The 21969-nt window shown below is 41.2% G+C and overlaps 1 protein-coding gene across 1 annotated transcript in view; it reads left to right on the forward strand.

Moving 5' to 3' along the window:
* Positions 1 to 6416, forward strand: part of COLGALT2 (collagen beta(1-O)galactosyltransferase 2) — a 265169-nt gene extending 258753 nt beyond the window's left edge. The window contains exons 11-12 of the mRNA XM_063940210.1: positions 42 to 248; positions 5544 to 6416. Coding sequence (XP_063796280.1) covers positions 42 to 248; positions 5544 to 5820 — 484 coding nt within the window. The 3' untranslated portion in view covers positions 5821 to 6416. The remainder of the gene's footprint in view (positions 1 to 41; positions 249 to 5543) is intronic.
* The last annotated feature ends 15553 nt before the right edge of the window (positions 6417 to 21969 follow it).

Here is a 21969-nt window from a genome sequence, read left to right on the forward strand (position 1 = left end):
GTTCATGTTAGTTGCTTTTTTGTTTTTGTTTGTTTTCTCAGCTACATTGGACGGAAAAGAATGCAGGTGGAACGTCCAGAAAAGGCTGTTCCAAATGTAATGAATCTAGTGGAAGCAGATTATTCATACTGGACCCTGGGTTATGCCATCTCTCTGCAGGGGGCACAGAAACTCATTGCTGCAGAACCCCTCAGCAAGATGTTGCCAGTGGATGAATACCTTCCAGTTATGTATAACAAGCATCCAGTGTAAGTATATCCGCTTTATGCAAAGATGAAAACACTGAATGTCTAACTGCAGGTTGTTAAGTAAATAAGTCTTTAGCCATTAAAACAGAAGAAAGTTCAACCATTGACTACCTGATACCTTCAAATTCTTACCTGAGTATAACTGATAATCTGATATCGCCCTTGATTAATAGACCAGACCAGTTCAATAGCCGTGCACTGTGATGAGAGAAAGTTTGTGAATGTATTACTATTATGTGTGTCCCTTCATTAGTCTGCTATAATTCTATTTCTGCAAGAAAGCCCACACCCATACTTTCAGTAGAAACCTATGTCACTCCAGGGTTTTTGAGTCTGAAGTACTGTAGAAAGTGATTTCCTGAGCATGTTGGCTGTGGTCATTATTTATCAAATCATTCATCAACTGGGAGGCTTTTAGCATACTGGGACAGGAGGTGATGGCAAGGGTTAGTTTCTGGCAGTTTTCTTCATTGCAGGGTGTGTATTATTAATATTAGAACATTTTAATGATTAAACAATAAAGGAGAGGAAATAAAACGGGAGAGAAGAAAGTCAGCAAAGTTGAGCTTATTGGAACCTGGGACTTTATTACATCCAGCATAGTGTTATCCCTTTCAGCAGACTCTATTTTTTTCTGCAACATATGACATCAAGACAAAGCTGTTCTGTCCTTTCTCTGAAATGAATGACTTCTAGTGTGTTTATACAGATAAGCCTTGTACTTAAGCTGCCTTAAGGGTGTGATACACTGTGTACACGACATATAACCTATAAAAAGGGCAAAATCAGCCTACACAGCTGTTTGGTAGATATAATAGGGCTGGTCTCTACAAATGGGATAAGTAAAACCTGTAGCTGTATATCACAATATACCTTCTGTAACATACACACATGGATACAGCCTTGAAAAAGGGACTTTGATGTCCCGAAACGCATCGGCACCTGCTTTCCAGTACTTTCCTGTGCTTCTGGACATCCTTGACTGTGAAAGGGACTACTGGGGAACATGCCTGACGGAGCCTCATGCAGGGTATTGTTCCCGGGAATTACCTTGCATTCATAACACCTGCGGCTCCGATTATCATCTTGGTAGGACTCTGTTTCCCATGTTGGGTTCTGTTTTTGTCTCACTTTTAATCATTGTGTAGTATTAAATTTATATTTTATTCACATCAAGCCGGTACATTACATTTTATTGAGAAAATAGAAGTTCCTACAAAAAGTGTAGCATTGGATTAGCGCCAAAGTGGGAGTAGTCACTTTACCATTTTTAGTGCATTTTTACTGTTTGGAGTTTGCAGGGAACTCCCAGACTACCCCCAGGCTTGCACAAATCCTTACAGCGCAACCATCCACCTCTATTATTTCTTTTTTGTTACACATGGTTATCCATCCACTGGAATTCAGTTCAAACAAGTTCCTCCAGTGAGCAAATATCACTTGTGCTAAAACATAAAACAAGCTATACCCCATATATCTCGCTAAAAAGTAATGCGTTACACGCAGAGTTATAGTTCATATGAAAATTAATGCATAATAAGTCTGCTTTATTATCTTTCTATGGCTGATAAAATACCAACCCATTCCTAGCCAAAAGAGGGAGCAGGTAGCTTAGAGCAGAGAGCCTCCTGGCTTGTGCAATGCCATGAAATGCACTGTGCAAGGACTGGAGCTCTTCTGTCACATCTTTATTGGGTGCTGGCAATAAATAGAGACATACTCCTTATAATACAATCAAAGTCAAGTACAGGGTGTCTGTAAGTACAGTTCACCTATTCCAATCAGTCTACAGCAAAAACTACTTATCAGAATGTTGCTAAATTTTTAGTACCTCTTAATGAGGCCATGGGAAGGAAATTTACCCAAAAAGAAATCAGTTATAAAAATCACTGTTTTGTGTTCTTTTCTGAGAATTTGGCATCTGTATAAAACTGCAGTTGTTTGATTTGTTTTGTTTATTATTATTAAAATGTAGGTTACATAGGTTCCCGTTTAAATTAGTTTTATACAGTTTTATTGGCGTTTATATGAAAATCCCATACCTCCCAATCAGTGTCGTAACTAGACATTTTGGTGCCCTGTGCCAAAAAAGAATTGGTGCCACCTCCCCCACCATGTCTAAATTAAGGACAATGCAGCAGACCAAAAATATTGGGGTGTGGCTTTATGGGGAAAGGGGCATGGCCACAGAATAGTACACAAATCCAGCCGACAGAACAGCACAGCCAACAGGAGTCATCTACCAAATGGTCAGGTCTGTCCAATTTGGCCACTTGCACAGCACTCATGCTCAGCATTATGGCCAGGCTGTGTGTAACCAGCAAATGGTTTCTAAATCTCTAATTAGGAAATAAATACTTGGTACTTCCCCTCTTTTTATAAATTCCAATTTTCATTGTCCTGTCAGATAAATTGCCACTCATAACTACAGATTGCACAAATGCACAAAAGGGCATACTGTATGTCATGTTGAAGCCATTGTTGGAACATCAGCTATTCTAGAAGAAAGCTCTGGAAGAGTGTCAGTTTCTGATCACAAGCCTCAAAGAAAAATAAGAAATTAATTATTTCAAAAAGTGAAATGTCCGTAGTCAATGTTACAGATAATTTAGTGCAAGCTAGCATTATTGTAATACAGGAGTGTTGTAAGGACCAACTAATGGCATTTTTGCTGAGGGTCCTCCAACTCTTTCTTAAACTTAACATGTCTAAGACTGAGCTGATCATCTTCCCACCCTCCCGCCCAACCTCACCTTCCACAATTTCATTATCTATAGATGGCACTACAATCTCCTCTAGCCCCAAGTGCGCTGTCTTGGAATAATCCTTGACTCCTCCAGCACCTCTCACAAACCTGTATTTTCATCTCAATTTTTTTTCCAGGATCAGATCTTTCTGACCCAGGATGCCTCTAAGACCCTTATCCACTCACTGGTCATCTCTAGACTGGCAACCCTAACACATACATCTCTGCACTCAAAACTATCCTCAATGCTGCTGCCCGTATCATCTTCCTCATCAAACGTACTACAGCCACCTCTCCTCTCTTACTAGCCCTTCACTGGCTCCCCCTTCCCCTTCAGAATCCATTTAAAGCTTCTCACATTCACTTACAAAGCCCTCACCCACTCCTCACCCAGTTACATCTCTGACCTTATCTCCCTTTACACTCCCACACTTCGCTCTGCTAATGCACACCACCGCTCCTGCCTACTGATTACCTCCTCCCACTCCTGTCTCCAAGATTTTGCACGTGCTGCTCCCTTTTTCTGGAATTCTCTACTTCTCCCCCTCAGGGTCTCCACCTCTCAACAAAACTTAGAATGTAAGCTTTCGCAGGCAGGGTCCCTTTTCCCTCATGTGCTTTTACGTGTCTTACTTAACCTATCTTCTTTTCAATACTCCCTTTGATGGAACCAAATCCCTCGGTTTTCTGCCACCCTGATACTTATTTCAGTGCTGTTTATTGACACAGCTATGTTTATATACCCTGTACTTGTCCTATATTGTAATGAACTGTAAGTCACTGTCCTTATGTTTTGCTTATATGTTTACTCTGTAATTGGGCGCTGCGGATCCCATGTGGCGCCATATAAATAAAGGGTAATAATAATAATAATAACAACTCCTAAAGTATCCAAGCAAGAGAAAAGCATGTTATGTCTCACTTTCTGCTGCACAATTTCAAGACGTGCTGAAAAAAACTGTATTAGCTAATTAATGAAAGCATTTTATGGTACATGTTGACAATCCATTGTATTTGCATAATCATCAATTTATAAAATAAAATAAACAAGGCTTAGTGCCTTACTTAATATACATGGTAATGCTAAAGCTATAAACTTTTGGGTGGGACATGACTGCTGACTTAGTGTATCCTGGGGTTTTGCCCTGGAGGGGGGAAGGGGGGTTACAGGCTTCATTGCTGCCCGCGGCTCAGTGTATCCTGGGTGAGCAAGGGCAAAATCAGGATTTGCGAGAAGGGAGGGGGGGGTGATAGGTTGTTTTACCTGCGCACTGAGCAAGTGTGGCTATTGTATGGGGGCAAGCTGCCATGCTGGTAGGTGACCTGCCCTACTAAGAGAACATTTAGCTGATACAAAAGGGTGCTCTGCGCTCAGCTACTATTGTATGCAGTAGTGGTAGTTAATCAATCTAAATGACAATTAATAAGTATTTCTTCTTTGCAGTCAGCCTGATATGGGATGTAGTTAGGTGACCGATGGTCAGGAGACTGAAGGTTCACAATAACTTCCCCTGCATCCCGAACCCTCACAATACAGACAGTCGGCATGCCGACTAGAAGGGACTATTCCCACTCGTGGGTGTCCACGACACCCATAGAGTGGGAATAGAACCTGTGGCGAGCACAGTACATAGAACTAGAAAAAGGATACTGAAAAGCTCTAAAGAACATATGAAGTGCTGGTTAAGGCCAGAGGAACACAGAATTGAACAGCCCTTCACAGATTGCTTAGTATTTTCATAGTAAAGAATTGTGGTTTTTGGAGTGAGGAATTGGGGTCCAGTCAGGTAACATCTAAAGATGCCACAACAGGTCGCCTCCCATGTCTAGATTATAACCACTGCAACCAAATAGTGTACATAAAATGCTAATGGTCCATGGTATCATTCACCAGTTCATTCTACTTCACAATTACAGGGCTCTACTGCCACCCACGCGCTGGCAATAACATTCTTAGCTAAGGTTTATACACAAAAGTATAGTAAATTGTAAAGCTCCCCCCCCCACACACATTCGCATGTACAGCATGTTGACACTGATTAAATATCAACGTGGTTACAATGTCAATAAGGCATTTTTGTGGTAATGCTAACTCAAATGGTAACCCATAATCCTAATGATAATGTTGACATTTTAACTATGTCAACATTTTGCTCATGTTGACATTTTATAGATGTTGTCATGTTAGATGTCAACATTTCAACCATGTCAACATCACAACATTCAACATTCTGATGTCGACATTTTGACTGCATAATGACAAAAAGGGATTTCTGAGCAGGCTAGAGAGTGTGCTAATCACGTAGGTCTCCCTCATATATCAGTCTAGTCACAGGTACAGATGTAGCCACGCTCATGTAGCCTGCAGCTTGCCATATTCGTGGCAATACAGGCGCGGCCAGTGTTCCCATGACTAGGACGCCTGCGTGCATCAGGCTGGATGAGCATAGCTACATCTGTACATTTGAGTGTTTATATATGTTGTGTTTGTCTTATAAATTAAATATTTTGTTTGCAAACAGATTAAGTGTACCTTTCTTTTTTTGTAGTGAAAAATATAAAGAGTATTATCATATACGGGACCTCAAGGCCTTCTCTGCCGAGCCCCTGCTCATCTACCCCACTCACTACACAGGACAACCAGGATATTTTAGCGACACGGAAACATCCACTATCTGGGACAATGAAACCGTGGCAACAGACTGGGACAGGCAATACTCAGGAAAAACGAGGCAGCAGGGTCAGATACATACAGATGCTCAGAACACGGATGCGTTGTCTCCACAAAGTACACTTGACACATCGTCATCTCGCGATGAACTATGATTATTATTACTAGACTGCAGAGCATCTAGGATTTGTAAAGAAATGTTATTTACTGTGAATATTTTAGTATGACAAATTATTTTCTATAGATAAGTGTGTATATAACGGAGTATAAAACTCCTTTTCAATGTAAAATAAGTCCCTCAATGACTGTTACTCCATTAACAAATGTGTATGAATACATTGAAAGCCTTTGTAGAATATATATTCATATTTGTGTTTGTGTATATTCCAAAAATAATGTATGTTCTGTAAGTGTGTCAGCAGAATTGCAGATTTGGATAAACACAATCCTGTTTTACAACAGAAACAATTTGACTTTGATACACGGAATTGTATCAGTAATTATTTGAACAAATCTGGGCATAATATTTAAGTACTGTAGGATATGTTGATTCTTTCATTTAGGTAAAACATGGAGAAATACCAGAGATAACAGATATGAATAAAATTATTTTTTTTAACTAAACTTTTGTGTTAAATGTTGCTGGTAATAGAAGTATGATTTGTTAAATAAAACTCAAGGAAAGACTCAATAAAAAGAGAAATGCATTGGTGGCAATGGGGGCACCCCTGCTGTCACTGTACCCTCTTTATCATGTTTCTGTTTGTAGCACTCAGCTCTCCATGATGGATGTAAAGTTAGGCCAACAATGCAAAAGAGACACTGGTTTCAAAAGGGTTCATTTACAGCTCAACATACGCCAATGCCGGACATGCACTCCAAAAAATCCATAACGTATATTTGTGTGTATAGATTTTGCATATTGTTTTTTTATGTTCCATTATACCTGGAGATATGGAATGGATTGGTCAAGTATAATTGCAACATAATTAGACATGGCCGCATTCCCAGATCTGACTTTTAAGGGTGTCTCTTACAGGTACTGATACACATTGAGGATGGTGATGATGGTGATCCGGTCTAGCCACTTCTGGTTGGCTATGTCTTGACCCCCCAGGTCATAGAAGTAGCCTCATGGCTATATCATAAAGTTGTGTTTCTCTATTTATATTGCTCAATTTGCACTTAGACTAATGTAGGAGAAAAGTTAATTTAATTTTTAAATGGAAGTTGTTGTTTTGAATTACATTTTATATGGAAAATGTGACTTGTATATCATAATAGCTGTCAACACACTATTCTTTAGAAAACAATGTGTGGCAGAGCCATGATAGGCTTCTATTCATTCTCCACTAAGGGGTATATTCAATTGATATTGGATCCTCTCCGACGGAGAGGATCCGACACGTCACTATTCAGTGCTGGCCGGAATTCAACTTGATAACAAGTAGACTCTGCATCAGTGGCAAACTGTCGAATACAGATGCGTTTTCGTCAGAAACACGTGGATTAGCGAGTAATTCACCGATCCAAGTGCTTTCCGACAAGTGCCATTTTTTTTCCCGACAGTCGAAAAAACTGCACTTTCATTGAATAGGTCAAATGCAAATTCAACGTAAAACTGTCGAAAAGTGCAGTTTTTCCGACTGTCGGAAAAACCAGCACAAATTGAGTATACCCCTAAGACGTGATGATTCTAACATAGAAAACAGTTATTCAACGCCAACAAAATTAGTAATTTTCTCTTATTAGAAGTAACATCAGTTAAGTTAACGATACAGTAATGCCAGTAGAAGTCTCGAAAACAGACTTGACAGAAATGGTCTTATGTACAGACTAGCTCAAGACTGAGATAGACAATGTAGTTCAATTCCAACAAATAGTGGTCCAAATTTTACAGCATATTTAGCATAACTTAGGGTCTGATTTTGATTTGGGAATAAAGTAAGAAAGGGCAAATAACTGTGCACTTGGGTAAAACCATGTTGCACTGCAGGTGGGACAGATGTAAATTGTGCAGAGAGATTTAAGGGGGATACACACGGAGAGATCCGTGTCAGATTGCTTAGAACTTAAGCACGGATCTCTCATGTGTATGCCCCGCAGCAAGCGCTATTGCCGGTGCTAGATCGAGCCTGCATGCAGGCTCAATCTAGCAGATCGCTCACTTCAGCGCTGTGTGAAGTGAGCTGCCCCCCACTCCTCACTCAGCACACATCTCTCTAGTGTTTACCCTTCTTTAGATTTGAGAGGGGTGTGTCCAAACACACATCTAAATTGCAGTGTAAACATAAAGCTGTCCAGTATTTGTGGATACATGCAGAAGCAGCCAGTATTTATCTTGTATGCAAAATAAAAAATGTATTTGCACCCCTTGCCTTGTAACATGGTTTGTCCAGGAACACAGTTACTTGCTCTTTCCTACTTTATTCCCAAATTAGAATTAGGAGTTCAGTATTCTGCCAAAAAAAGGCTAGAGAACATGACAAGTAAAAAATATCCCGTAGTCTGTGGACCTAGACTAATAAAGGGCACAAGGACTCTTCATCTCACTGGCCTGGATATGCTACCGATGAAAAATTTCTGATCATGATCATTGGGTCCTCTTCCCTAGGTCATAAGACCCCAGAACACCAAAAGAACTGAAGAAGCTTAACTCTCAGCCTGATTCCTATTGGCATTAGCTGTCACAGTGACAGCCTACAAAGACAGCTGCAGCTTCAACTAGCCATGGCTTCAAATAGCCCCAGCTTCAGTTTGGTGCACTTAGCCAATAAGAATAAGTCTGATTCTTATCAGCTACTGCTGGGTGTCTACCGTGATCGACCAGTCGAGTGTCCATGGTTGATCTCGATCGACATTTTGGCCAGCCCTGCTATAGTCTAAAGTAGGTTTTTTTTAATGACTAAATACTGTAAGAACTAAGGTGTCTATTTACTAAGCCTTGGAGAGAGATAAAGTGGACGGAGGTAAAGTACTAACCAACCAGCTTCCAACTGTCATTTTTCAAACACAGCTTGTACCATGGCAGTTAGGAGCTGATTGGCTGGTACTTTATCTCCAGTGACTTTATCTCTCTCCAAGGCTTAGATAATAGACCCCTAAGTTCTTTAAAATATGATTAATGGAGAAAACAAAGGTCTTCTTTATAGTTTGTAAATCATGTTGGAATATAGTAGTAGCACATTTATCTATTAAATGAAGTAATATACTGTACTGTATTTTTCTTCTGATTATATGAATGAAGGTCACAACTCTTTAAATTATATATAATCAAAATCATAAAGTCTGGTGTAGGAATACTTTTTGGATGGATTTTAGGATTCCTGGTGGGTGCTAGAACCCCTATAAAATGACATTTTGCTATCCATGTTAAATATTCTAGTTTGGATATAATCCTGTTCAGCCACCCTATAGCACAAAATATTAGTAATGTATACATACATTTTTCATAACTCTGATCATATAAGCAAGAAATACACAAATGGCAGCGCTACACTGATAATCAAATTACGTGCAATGATTATACAGAATAAATAGTTGAATTACATTTGATTGACACAGTGAATATTACAAATAATTAAACATTTAATGGAGCATTATTCATTTGCTAGACACATATAGCAGAGAATAAGGAGTTAAAAACAATAAAAAAATACTTCACTGAGACAGTTCAAGTATATAGGTTCTTAAGTCCCCAAATATATGATTAAGTAATTTAACTTTTCCTATTAGTACCTACAATATAGCCATAGTCAAAAGTACATAATTAGCCGCCCTTACTGACAATAGGGTTTTTCAGTGGTAATATATCTACCAAGGGCATTCACCGTAAGAGGGATGCTTTCTTAAGCAAAGTTCCTGTATAGCTGGAGCCCTCAGATAACATATAATAATATGATAATGTTCAAGGCAAGATGCTCGGATGTCCCACCAAAGACTTGTATGGTTTGTGAATAAGAGGCTGGTCCATGCAGGTGTCTTGGAGTCTTTTCAGAAGGCAATATTCTTCAACATTGACATGGTTGACACAGGTAAAAAGTTGACACATTAAAATGATCGACACGGGACAGGTCAACACATAAAAAGGTCGACATGACATTTTTACGCTTTTTTGGTGTAGTTTTTTGCGTAACATGACCAGGAACCCCAATTAGTGCACCGCGTCACCTTGCATGGCTCACTTCTATCGCCATGCTCTGGTTACTATTCCTATTGTTGTCCACGTGGAGGGTAAAGTATGAAAAAGTTCAAATTAATTTTTTAAAAAAGTCATGTCGACCTTTTCATGTGTCTGTCCCGTATAGACAATGTTAAGGTGTCGACCTTCCGTTGTCGACCATGTCAATGTCGACCAATAGTGGTCAACATAATCCATGTCAACCTACCATCTGGATACCGTTTGCCCTATGCAAATAATTGTAAAAAGTCATATCTAATAAGTATAATTTGAAAGACCATGAACGATAAGTAAGGTCTGATTATAAAACTACTGAACCAAATTCAAACTGTAGAACTGCAGCATAAAGGTGATATGAAGATGTTCTCAAATGTAAAATGTAGAGGCGGGACATTAATATTTTGCTAGTAGCACAAACCGAAAACACACAATGATGGCTTGAACTGCATAAAGGCAAATAGAATCCTGGCAAAATACATTAGAGGACTATTCTCAGAGTTTAATATTTAAATGTATAGAGTCAGAGGTAGTTGACATATAATACCATACTTCTTTCCATGAAATTGTGCCTGCAACAATTCTTTTTTTCTGGAGGAAAGCTCCTTCAGCTTTCCCAGACTAATTCATCTTCCTACATCTTTTATACATACAGTATAAAAAACAAACCGTACTTCTCAAACACCAACAACTTTTACAGCATCACGTTACCAAAGTTTCACCTCAGTATACTAGCATCTTTGTAAATGGTGAGACCATTTTGGTGCAAACTTTATAGTTAGGATTATAATGATACAACAGGAAGCCAACCCCACAGCTGTGCCAGTTACATCTCCATCTCCCTTTATTCATAGTAATCAGGTGAGTTTTATCTCAGTAGGTAGCTGGAGATGATGATGTCTGTACCATAAGTTTCATTCACCTAAGCTACCCTAGATACTCCTTTCTCTTGTGTTTCATGCAGGGAAGGCACTTTAGTGGCCAATTTGGCCTTTCATGCTGGAAATACTGGGCTGTGTTGGAATTACATGAGTATTCTTAACATTGGCGTTTCTATCATGGGTGCAATGTGTGCGGTACACGGGTGTGGTATGGCTGACAGATGGTCTCCTGACCGCCGGTCAGCATACCGACGCCAGGAGCCCGGCGGGGAGGGGCGGGTGCAGCAAGTCCCTTGTGGGCTCGCTGCGCTCGCCACGCTGCGCTCGCCATGCTGCGGGTTCAGTGGCGCCACGGGTTCTATTGCCACTCTATGGGTGTCGTGGACACCCACGAGTGGAAATAGTCCCTGTTGGTCGGCATGCCAACTGTCGGGATAGTAAGGGGGCGGGATTTTGGGGAAGGTCAGATGACCGTCACATGAATACCACCCGTATACATGGGCCCCTGTGTCCAGGGGGGGCCCACACAGCACACACTGCACCCATGCTGTTTTTATACTAACCTTTCTGGAGTCCCAATATGGGAGCTGCAGACGCAGCAGCCATGGCAAAAATCACTTCAAAAATGGCCGCCGCGCATGTGCATTTGGTAATTAGTCTCCGGACCATGGCGGGCACCATGTTTCTGGAGATCTGCGCATGCGCAGTAGAAACTGGCATAATGCTGGAGCCTACAGAACAGTGGAGAGGAGAGGGCCCACATGGAGTCTGCTCATGGGCCCCCTCTCTTAAAATGCCCCTGATTCTTAACCAGTATACATGCCTTGTACTACAAACCATCAACCAGAGGTTAGTAGTGGTACCAACAGGGATACCACCTCATGCCTGACAATTGCCCTGATCATTTAAAACCCTAGCTACAACCATAAGAATCAATCAATTGAACTTTAGTGTCATCAGTTAACAAAATAGTCACATGTGCATTCAGAAAAGTAATAAAAAAGCATAAAATGACATCATTGCCCTAAAAATATCACTTTCTTAAAGACAATCAGTACAATTTAACATGTTTATCGCTGTCGACAAAAAAATAAATTTTAATTGATTAGTGCGGCATAGAATGGATCTATATCTTTAATTTGATGGTAGCAAAGCAAACACAGTAGTTTGGGTGGGACATGTATCCTAGTATAGATGGATCTTATTGAAAAGCCTTTTTCATATACCTCCTATATACTAGATATGTGTACCCCAATCACTTTACCAGCCGACTTGACAACCCTTTCAAGGGACTTACGCTTAACTGCTGTGCAGTTACCTAACCACACAACAATCCCATATGATAGCACACTTTCCACAGTACAAGAATAAAAATGCACTAAAATTTCCCTACACTTTCCTGAGGCATGCATTTTCCTTAAAAAAAAAAACAGATGCTGCTGGGCCTCCTTGACTACCCAGAATATTAACACTCCAAGACAAATCCTTAGTAATAATAACACTTAAAATGTAAAGGAATCCACCATCTGCACATTCTGTGAATTGGAGTCCTGAAAGAGGACTACATCATAAGCTTACTTTGATTCAGATAAGTTTCACAAATTTCACTTTTAAGTATGCATAATACTTACTTTACGTTATACCAATCATTGGATTTTGAGTTACTACACTATTAGCTCCTTCCTGTTCTGTTTTATTTTGTTTGTTTTTTTATGTATATCCATTGATGGCTGAGATCTTTCAAGAGGAGCTGCTTTTTTACCTACAGTATATTTCAATATTCTCTACTGTAAATAGTGCATTGAGGGTTTGCTGTTTTGAGATATACAATCCTATTTTAATAAATAAGGTAAAAAGACCTCTCATTGCGTAACTGTAATCAACTCGTACATATATGTATCACTGGGGAACAAAGAGAAATATATATTTTTTGTTGCCAAGGATTGAAGATCGTTTGTGAGTATTTGCAGGTCCTATTTTCGCATTAGATCTTCGCTATAGCTGAATTGGCTCCAGTTTTCAAATTAATTAAAAATTATAAAATTCTATTATTTTCTCCATTTGAAGTACCTTACTAGTCTAGGCCACTTTACTCCCAGCGGGGAGGGGCGAGTGCAGCAAGCCCCTTGCGGGCTCGCTGCGCTCGCCACTCTGCGGGCTCGGTGGCGACCGTAGTTCTATTTCCACTCTATGGGTGTCATGGACACTCACGAGTGGAAATAGTCCCTGTTGGTCGGCATGCCGACCATCGGGATAGTGAGGGGTCGGGATGGTGGAGGAGGTCATGTGACTGTCGGTCTCATGAATACCACCCTATGATAAGCAGAGCACCTTATTGATATAACCTTTTCTCTGCCCATGTGATTACACCATTTTGATGAGGACATCCTCATAAGAAGTGAAGGACAGAAGAAAGGAGCTCGTATAAAGATACCGTTACAGGCACTCTCTTATCCTATTTCTGGTACGCATATAATTTGTGATGACCTACACTGGAAGACTTAAGGGGGGTACTCACAGAGCGATCGCTGCTTAAAATCTAAGCAATCTGACTAGATTGCTTAGATTTTAAGCAGCGATCACTCCGTGTGTACCCCTCACAGCAATAGCGATGTGCAGCCCCGCGCATCGCTATCGCTGGTGCTAGATTGGTCAGGCCAATCTAGCAGGTCGCTCACTTCACCCGCCGGGTGAAATGAGCGTCCCCCTCCCCACTCCCCCCGCACGCTCAGCACACCGCACTGTGCTGAGCGGGGGGAGAGATGTGTGCTGAGCGGTTCGCTCAGCACACATCTCTCCCTAGATCTGCCCGTGAATACGGGCCTTAAGAATTGTTACAGCACTGAAGGCACAGAGGTTTTATCCCCAATGAACACACACACACACACACATATATATATATATATATATATATATATATACACTGCTCAATAAAAAAATAAAGGGAACACTAAAATAACACATCCTAGATCTGAATGAATGAAATATTCTTATTAAATACTTTGTTCTTTACATAGTTGAATGTGCTGACAACAAAATCACACAAAAATTATCAATGGAAATCAAATTTATTAACCCATGGAGGTCTGGATTTGGAGTCACCCTCAAAATTAAAGTGGAAAAACACACTACAGGCTGATCCAACTTTGATGTAATGTCCTTAAAACAAGTCAAAATGAGGCTCAGTAGTATGTGTGGCCTCCACGTGTCTGTATGACCTCCCTACAATGCCTGGGCATGCTCCTGTATGACCTCCCTACAATGCCTGGGCATGCTCCTGATGAGGTGGCGGATGGACTAAATCTGGACTAAAGCATCCGCCAACTCCTGGACAGTCTGTGGTGTTGGTGGATGGAGCGAGACATGATGTCCCAGATGTGCTCAATTGGATTCAGGTCTGGGGAACGGGCGGGCCAGTCCATAGCATCAATGCCTTCGTCTTGCAGGAACTGCTGACACACTCCAGCAACATGAGGTCTAGCATTGTCTTGCATTAGGAGGAACCCAGGGCCAACCGCACCAGCATATGGTCTCACAAGGGGTCTGAGGATCTCATCTCGGTACCTAATGGCAGTCAGGCTACCTCTGGCGAGCACATGGAGGGCTGTGCGGCCCCGCAAAGAAATGCCACCCCACACCATTACTGACCCACTGCCAAACCGGTCATGCTGCAGGATGTTGCAGGCAGCAGAACGTTCTCCTTGGCATCTCCAGACTCTGTCACGTCTGTCACATGTGCTCAGTGAGAACCTGCTTTCATCTGTGAAGAGCACAGGGCGCCAGTGGCAAATTTGCCAATCTTGGTGTTCTTTGGCAAATGCCAAACGTCCAGCACGGTGTTGGGCTGTAAGCACAACCCCCACCTGTGGACGTCGGGCCGTCATACCACCCTCATGGAGTCTATTTGTGATCGTTTGAGTAGACACATGCACATTTGTGGCTTGCTGGAGGTCATTTTGCAGGGCTCTGGCAGTGCTCCTCCTGTTCCTCCTTGCACAAAGGCGGAGGTAGCGGTCCTGCTGCTGGGTTATTGCCCTCCTATGGCCTCCTCCATGTCTCCTGATGTACTGGCCTGTCTCCTGGTAGCGCTTCCATGCTCTGGACACTACGCTGACAGACACAGCAAACGTTCTTGCCACAGCTCGCATTGATGTGCCATCCTGGACAGAGCCGTCCCTAACCAATATGATGCCCTAGGCAAGATTTTGGCTGGTGCCCCCTAGCACCACCGCTGGTTCCACCTCTGACCTTGCATCTCTTTCCCAGCACCATCACCCCTCACCCATAACAGTCCTTATTTTGGTGTTTGTACCCCCTATATTTTAAATAGGAACAGTTCGCACTTTTGGCACACAGCCCAAAAAGGGGTGCGTTTTTGCTGGCAAGGGGCATGGCCACACAATAGTAACCCCAATTCCAATTATGCCACACAGTACTGCAACTTTATTCACATTTTATCATGCGATAGTGTCCATAATTCATATTTCATCCCACAGCAGTATCACTTTACCTTATAAACGTTACTCCTCACAGTAGAGCCCCTTATTCACATTACATCACACTGAATTGCTCCTTATTCACATTACACCACACCCTATTGCTCTTTATTCACATTAGACGATATAGTAGTGCCCTTTCTATACGCAACGCCACATAGTAGAGCACCTTATACACGTAATGACACACATTAGTAATGCATTTATACACAATTCCACACAGTAGTGCCCCTTACACATCTGAGACACATTAATGTCCTTATAAACATAATGCACTTTACACATTATGACAACCTTTATTAATGCCCTTTTACACATAATGTCCCTTACACATATGCCGCACATTATTAATGCCCTTGTACACATAATGACACACATAGTGCCCCTTTACACATATGTTGCACATTATTAATGCATTTTTACATGACACACATAATGCTCCTTACACATATTCAGAACACTACTGCACAACCAACCCACTCACATGCACACAGCACTCACACTACCACTAACACTGTGACCTCTGCCTCTGCTTGGATTCAGTTGTGTCCTCATAAATCTTGCCTCAATGCTAACGTCGGGCACCTTTTTTTATGAAAATGCATCTTATTTGCATTGCTACATTATGTGGCTAGGATGCATAAACAGCTTCTGCTGATTAAACTGATATGCAGCATGCCTATATACTGTGTGAGACTGTGGCTGTATCTGCATATGAAATGCTACATACAGAATATAGGCATGTCGCATATCATTTTAATCAGCAGAAGCTGCTGATGCCCCTAGGCATATCAAATGCCCTAGGCAATTGCCTAGTTTGCCTATGCCTATGGCCGGCTCTGATCCTGGATGAGCTGCACTACCTGAGCCACTTGTGTGGGTTGTAGGGAGGTCATACAGGCACGTGGAAGCCACACACACTACTGAGCCTCATTTTGACTTGTTTTAAGGACATTACATCAAAGTTGGATCAGCCTGTAGTGTGTTTTTCCACTTTAATTTTGAGGGTTACTCCAAATCCAGACCTCCATGGGTTAATAAATTTGATTTCCGTTGATTATTTTTTGTGTGATTTTGTTGTCAGCACATTCAACTATGTAAAGCACAAAGTATTTAATAACAATATTTCATTCATTCAGATCTAGGATGTGTAATTTTAGTGTTCCCTTTATTTTTTTGAGCAGTGTATATATATATATATACTAGCTGGAGTACCCGGCGTTGCCCGGGATTTTAAGAATGTTAGTTTACAAAAATGATTTGAAATATTAAACACACAGTATAAATAACATAGTATAAAAAAGCATGTAAAATGTTATACACATCAATAAAATGAAAACACAATTTAACAATATATAAATTTTCGCTTTTATATATTAGATAAGTACCTAGATAGAGCCTCCTCGACCAAACACTCCACAGTTTCTTATATAGCACAGCGCATTATGTATCTCCTGATATACTCTGTGCTGCTGGGGGACCGTGCTACTTCCACTATATAACGCTCAGTGTGTGGGTTCGTGCTACCTCCATTCCCCTCCTCACATCATGCCCTGTCATCACTGACATATCATGCATGTCCTGATATAGTCTGTGCTGCTGGCCCACCCCTAGGGGTGCTAGTGGTGTGTTACCCCCACAGTATTTGTTCCCAGAGTGTAAGTAATATGTGTAGCAAGTTTGGTGTAATTTGCTCCAGGCATTCCAGAGTTATGCTGTCTGCTGAAAAACTCTGTGCTGCTGCCTCAACCCTAGGGGTGATAGGGGTGTCTTACCCCTACAGTGTTTGATCCCAGCTTGTAAGTCATATGTGTACCAAGTTTGTTGTAAATTGGTCTAGGCATTATGGAGTTATGCTGTCTCCTGAAATACTCTGTGCTGCTGTTCCACCCCTAGGGGTGCTAGGGGTGTCTAACCCCCACAGAGTTTGTTCCCTGATTGTAAGTCATATGTGTACCAAGTTTGTTGTAAATTGCTGCAGGCATTCCAGAGTTATGCTGTCTGCTGAAATACTCAGTGCTGCTGCCTTACCCCTAAGGGTGCTTGGGGTGTCTTCCTCCCACAGTGTTTGTTGCCAGATTTTAAGGCATATATGGACCAATTTTTGAGTACATTGCTCTAGCAATTCCAGAGTTATGCTGTCTCCTGATATACTCTGTGCTGCTGTCTGCCCCACTAGGGGTGTTAGGGATTTCTAATTGTTTTAGTTGCCTCCACCATGTTTTAATACGCTTGTATGTAAAGTTTCACGATCTTCGCTTGTAAACTGTGGATTTGTATAGAAATACAGACAGAAGGACACATGTTCATTTTTATATATTAGATATATATATATTTTTTTATTTAAAGTATAATATAAAATATTTATTTTATTTTTTCAAACATGCATACACACACATATATTTTTAAAAACAGCACTAGTCACGCACGCAGTAGCCCACACACATAGCGTGCAGACCACACCTCCTGCCGTAGCACACAATAGGCCCTTCATACATTTCAGCTCCAGGCCCATGAGGACCTTAATCTGGCACTAAGCAAAACATTATGTACAACTGTAGCTGTAAACCAGCAAAATAACAAAATGAAAATATCTGGCTGTAAAAGACATGTTGATAAATGGATCATGTACTTTAAAATGATTTATAATAATAATAATAATAATAATAATAATAATAATATCTTCATCAATGTGTAAGGTGCTACATTGATCTGCACAACATAATGTATATAAATAAACCAGGTGCATAAGGGTACATACAATAGATGTAGACAGAGGCGGATTGGCCATAGGGTTTACAGGGAAGATTCCCAGTGGGCCGACGCACCCGTGGGGCCTGTTTTGTTTGAGGACATGTGGTCCTTTTTATAGACATAATGAATAAGATGCAAAATAATTTGCATATATGAAAATGACTTTGCCACTTAGCCTGTGATTGCAGATAATCTAGTGTATGCTCTGTCTGCCTGCTTGGCTGACATATAAGATTGAGTGAATAGTGATTGGGATACGGTTGGTGTAATAAGCAAGAAAATATATCTTTCTAAAGAATTATATAGTTTCTTAAATTCTGAAGGTGTATTATATAATGTGCTCATAATATTTAATTTTATTTCTTTTTAACTTCCCCCTTGATGCTGGACATGCCCACTATCTGGAAAGTCTTGGAGGAAGGGTGCTGCTGCCATGGCCCATGGCTAGACCTTACACCTCTGGTGCTGCCCATGTGGGGCCACTAGTACAAATTTTTCCAGGGCCGCTTTTTGTTCCCAATCCGCCCTGGATGTAGACAAGAAGAGAGCCTTGTTTATGAAAGAGTTTACAGTCTAATTTGAAGGGGGCACAGATGAAACCAGAAGACTGTGACTCAGAGTGTAGAACCCTTAGTACTGAACTCTTCGTTAGTTTGTTGTCATGACATGGTATATATCAGCCACTATATTGAAGTCAGAATTCTGTAAACTCTGTCTTTATATTCTGACATCAGTCAGACTTGCTACAAGGGCAAGGTAATTAAAACAGTTGCTTTTGGTTCCAAAGTATCACATGTCCCAAATACATACCTTCCAATGTATTTGGGACTCCTGCGCATGACAAAGGAGCGTGTGTCTGACAAGGGGGTGTGGCCTCAGCAAAAAGGGTGTGGCTTTATGAGAATGCTGCAATCCCAAGCCATGCCTCCTGTTTTCTTTACTGTGGGGGCATGACTAGCGCTCTGTGAGCTGCTGGCATGCACCCAGTCTTGCTGTCTCCGTGAATAGACACATTTGTCCCAAGGCTGGATTATGGATTGTGTGTATTAAATTTAAACCAATGGTATATATTAAATGTAAACTAATAGTTTAATAATGCCTCGGAACTATTTATAGCTTCACTTAATTGAAAAACAACTATTTTATGAAGTTTTCTTGTAGTGGAACAAAGACAACTTAAACAACTTTAAAATACTGTACACATAGAAAAATAAAAACTATAATTTATGTTGTCACATGCAAGAATAGCAGCAGCTTCTGTACTACTTACACACTGGGACAGGACTCAGGAGGTCTGTGTGTGCATGTGTGTGTGTGTGTGTGTGTGTCTCTCTCTGTGAAACCTGATACACTTGGGTCTCTGCCTGTACTGCATACTGTCCTGCTTGCATACTGGCTGCCTGGTCCTGCTGCTGCACAAGAGGGAGAGCTAGTGATGTCACTGTGTTCTAGCCGGGAGGGGGGGGGGTGCTGGGGTACAGTATCCCATGCACCTCCCCTTTAATTTCTCAATGTTGCTCTGCTAAGCAGAGCAACGAGTGACAGGGGGTCTCCCAACTCCTCTTCCACCGCAGTGCACTGCAGGGGAGGCAGATTTAACATGTGCAGAGAGAGTTAGATTTGGGTGTGGTGTGTTCAATCTGCAATCTAATTTGCAGTGTACAAATAAAGCAGCCAGTATTTACCCTGCACAGAAACAAAATAACCCACCCAAATCTAACTCTTTCTGCACGTTATATCTGCCTTCCCTGCAGTGCACATGGTTTTGTCCAACTGCTAACAAAATTTCTGCTGCGATCAACTTGGAATGACCCCCATAGTTCGGGAAGGAGAATCAATGATGGGAGAGGCTTGCTTTTTTGCATCAAGTCCTCCCCCTGCTGTAAGTTCCTGATTTTGGATAGTGAACTGTAGTTTATAAGGTTACATAGAAACAGAGAATTTTACGGCAGATAAGAACCACATGGCCATCTAGGTTATTGCTTATAAACCTCATATAGTCTGAGGATTGTCCGTAACATAAACCATAACATCTTAACACTTAATTATAATAAATAAAGACATGGAGGGGTATATGCAATTGCGGTCGAATTGACGTGAAAGTCGAAAAACGGGACATAGTCGACAAAAAAACCATGTCGAATTGGATTCGTCAATGCAATACAGTACTTTTCGCCAAAATATCTTCTGTTTCAGATTCGACTTTTTGCAAATCGACTTTTTCAAAATTCGACATGTCTGCAATGGTCAAAATGCGGCTTTTCGACAACAGTATATTCAATTGAAAAATGACGATTCGACAACAGTGCTTTTCGACCGCAAATTCATCATTTTCAGTCCGCCTCAGTTTGCTGGCGGGATCTATTAAAAAAATTTTAATAAATGATTTTTTTTTGCTTTTTGGATTGCTAATAGCATATCTATTTATATTTGAAGGGATTATCTACTTGGTTTGTCTTTTTTTGACTCACAAGTATTATTTAATTGATTTTTTAAAAGAATATTTTTTTCTTCACTCTGCTGAGGGAAATGTACCCATGATTCCACAGTTTTACCCAGGATACACTTCTGCAAAGCCCCTCCTATCTCCTCACTCCCGGTTTTTTGAGACTAGGGAGAAGGAGCCATTTACAGTCAGCTCTCTTGTGGAATCGTTTTTTTAGGACAATTCCTGCGTTTTAAAACACATTCCTATTTTTGTACTGAGTACAATAATGGAGCCTTTTTCTGACCAGATTGTGATGTTCATGCTGGTTGCAAGCATGGAGGAAGAAAGGGCTGCTGAACATCAGGATCAAAGTCAGCAAATGTCTGCATTGGGTGAGCCAGTATTGCGGGTTTCATTTCCACGTCCACGCCAGTATCGCACTAGGCGTGAACTGGAGGATCTCAGCGAGTTCGAGGTGATTCAAAATTATCGCTTATCGACTCGCGACATATATTCGCTGTACGCTCTGTTGGAGGCCGACCTGGAACCTCGGGCACGGACCAATCATGCAGTCAGCGGTTTCCAGAAACTGCTGGGTACGTTACATTTTTTGGCGTCAGGCACAGTCCAGCCTACACTGTCTTAAACATGCGGTTTTTCACAGTCGACACTGTCGCGCTGTATAACCCAGGTCATTAGGGCTTTCCGCAAATTGACGATCCAGTACATCACATTTTCAGAGACGGACAGCGAATGTCGTGAGATCAAATTAGGCTTTTTCACCAAATACAAATTTCCCAATGTGCTGGGCGCCATTGACTGTACCCACGTGCAGATCAGACCGCCACGGAATTCGGAAGAATGTTTTCGGAACCGAAAACATTTCCATTCCTTGAATGTACAGGCGGTCTGTGATGTCAACATGAAGTTTTTAAATATTTTTGCGGGAATTCCTGGATCGTCTCACGACTCCTTCATCCTAAGCCAGTCATCGCTGTTTGACAAGTTCGAAACAGGAAACATGCCTGGTGGCTGGCTGTTAGGTATGTATTTTAATTGTTTTTATTTTTTTATGAATTTTTTTTTTTTTTCAGATTACCTATTATTTTTTTTCTTTTCTATAGGCGATGCGGGTTATCCAAACAAATCGTGGCTCTTGACCCCATTGTCTAATCCTGTTGGTAGAGCAGAAAAACGTTACCAAGAGACACACAAAGCATCGAGGCAAATAATTGAACGTGCCTTCGGTGTACTTAAAAGCCGGTTTCGATGTTTAGACACTTCCGGCGGTGCTCTTTTGTACTCACCGGCGAAGGTTTGCGGCATGGTAAATGCATGTTGTATTTTACACAACATATGTGTTGCAAACCGTTTGCCGGTGACTCTTCGTCGCAGTGCTTTCCGACGCGGGAACCGTTCTTCTGCTCTACCGGTGGGTATGGACGAAGGAGAGGATTCCCGACGGGCAGTGATCCAAAACTTTTTTTCTGTTGCCTGTGAGTATATTTATAACATTTGTATTATCATGTAAACTGAGATTGTAATATTCTAAAAAAAACATTTCAGAG

This window comes from Pseudophryne corroboree, chromosome 9 (genome assembly GCF_028390025.1).
Source record: "Pseudophryne corroboree isolate aPseCor3 chromosome 9, aPseCor3.hap2, whole genome shotgun sequence".
In the NCBI taxonomy this organism is placed as follows: Eukaryota; Metazoa; Chordata; class Amphibia; order Anura; family Myobatrachidae; genus Pseudophryne; species Pseudophryne corroboree.